Raw genomic sequence first — 2,167 nt, forward strand, 5'->3', positions numbered from 1 at the left:
AGGGAGTTAAATGTGCAAGAAAGATATGTTTTGTTCTAATCTGTTGTAGGAGTCAGTAGCTGAGACGCTGGGAATCCCGTCCAATCGTGTTTCTTGTCACGTTAAGCGACTGGGCGGAGCCTTTGGAGGCAAGGTCACCAAAACCGCCATTTTGGCCTCCATCACTGCTGTTGCTGCATGGAAGTGAGTCAAAATAAGTTGGACACAAACATCAGAATCATCATGATTATTTCAATTACATATTAAATATAAATTATTTACATTTGTATTTACCATATGAATATTTTTAATATGTAGAAGTTTGGCAATTATAACACTTACTTTCTCTCTCTGTTCAGGACTGGACGGCCAGTACGATGTGTTTTGGAGAGAGGAGAGGACATGTTAATTACCGGAGGACGCCACCCGGTGTGGGGAAAATATAAGGCTAGTGCTTTTTCTAAACACTTAATCTAATAACAACTTTATCTAATCTGTATTTATGTAATTTATTTGCATATTTTTACTTCCAACAGGTAGGCTTTATGAAGAACGGGAGGATAACAGCAGCTGATTTCCAGTACTATGCCAACGCTGGAAACGCAGCAGATGAATCCGTACTGGTGAGATGATTTGCCTTCCTGCTGAAGATCAAAATAGTGGCTTAAAAGTGGAAGCTACTCGTTCAGGGTGCTGCTTTGGCCACAATAGGCACCTGTGTGAAAGTCATTGTAGAATATATAGTACGAAATGAATACTGTATCACTTTTCTTATATTTTACTTCTGAAGGTGGCAGAGAAGATCCTCCTGCATCTTGATAATGCTTATAACATTCCTAACCTGCGTGGCCAATCGGCGGCCTGCAAGACCAACCTGCCCTCCAACACTGCATTCCGAGGGTTCGGTGTGCCGCAGTGCATGCTGGTCGTTGAGAGTATGATCGATGATGTTGCACTCAAACTCGGCCGTCTGCCTGAAGAGGTCGGTGTCACTCAGTCACAAAATTGTCACATTATTATGCGAAATAAATTTGTTATTATAGCCTTTGATGCTGATATAGAAATTAATATTTATGTATTTATGATTCATTCATTTAAATATTTATTTATTGGCATTAATATAGCCTTTGCTGATATGGTAATTAAAATGTATTTATTTGTTTGTTTATTGGAATTAAAATAGCATTTGTTGCTGAAATTTCAATTTGTTATTTATTTCTTGGAATTAATATAATCATTGATGCTGACATGGTAATAAATATTTATTTATTGGAATTAATATAGCCTTTGATGATGATATGTTAATGATTATTGATTGATTGATTGATTGTCATAAATATAGGCTTTTCTGGGAATGAGTAAATAAATAGTTATCTACTTATTTATTTTCATCTCTCATTATTTGTGCTTTATTCCATTTTATTTTTGCAGATCAGGGAGATAAACATGTACAAGGAAGTGTCCCTCACTCACTACAAGATGGAGTTTGACCCAGAGAATCTTGTCCGCTGTTGGAACGACTGTATGGAAAAAGCTGACTTCAGGCAGCGCCGGCAGGCCATCGATCTTTTTAATCAGCAGAACCAGTTCAAAAAGAGAGGAATCGCCATTGTGCCCATCAAATATGGCATTGGGTTTGCTGAGGGCTTCCTCAACCAGGTTACATTCTTCTAATACATGCCACAGTGTCTTTTATATTATTTTAAATGAACTCCAAATGATCTGTTGGTGTTTTCGTTTGTTTTTAACAAAGGCTGCCGCTCTCGTGCATATTTATAAGGATGGGTCTGTGCTAGTGAGCCACGGCGGGACGGAAATGGGCCAAGGTGTACACACTAAAATACAACAGGTACCACTTCCTGCTTTCTGCATGTATCTGTAACCATTTCATCGTTTTTGGGCGAATCTCAGCTGTTTTCTCACAGGTGGCGAGTCGAGAGCTGAATATTCCTGCTTCTTTGATCCACATCTCTGAGACCAGCACACAATGCGTCCCGAATACCTGCCCATCTGCTGCGTCCTTTGGTACCGACGCTAATGGAATGGCTGTGAAGGTATCGAACACCAGATTTTGAAACGCCAGATCTGTCTGGACGACATGATTTGTTGATCTTGAAGGATTTATTTCTTTTGTCTATAGGAGGCAAATTTGAAGAAATCATAAAATGCACTTTATGCTTTAATGTCT

At 38.9% G+C, this 2,167-nt stretch overlaps 1 protein-coding gene across 1 annotated transcript; it reads left to right on the forward strand.

The window, feature by feature from the left end:
* Window positions 1-49: 49 nt before the first annotated feature.
* On the forward strand, window positions 50-2,148 carry LOC107668192 (aldehyde oxidase 3-like; the record flags this gene model as incomplete). Its single annotated transcript, XM_016459986.1, has 7 exons — window positions 50-183; window positions 339-426; window positions 516-602; window positions 770-961; window positions 1,411-1,638; window positions 1,733-1,828; window positions 1,905-2,148. Coding segments are annotated over 7 exons (975 nt in total), but the record flags the coding sequence as incomplete, so codon positions are not given.
* Window positions 2,149-2,167: the final 19 nt, after the last annotated feature.

The sequence above is a fragment of the Sinocyclocheilus anshuiensis genome, unplaced genomic scaffold (assembly GCF_001515605.1).
Source record: "Sinocyclocheilus anshuiensis isolate Anshui unplaced genomic scaffold, SAMN03320099.WGS_v1.1 scaffold9237, whole genome shotgun sequence".
Taxonomy (NCBI): domain Eukaryota; kingdom Metazoa; phylum Chordata; class Actinopteri; order Cypriniformes; family Cyprinidae; genus Sinocyclocheilus; species Sinocyclocheilus anshuiensis.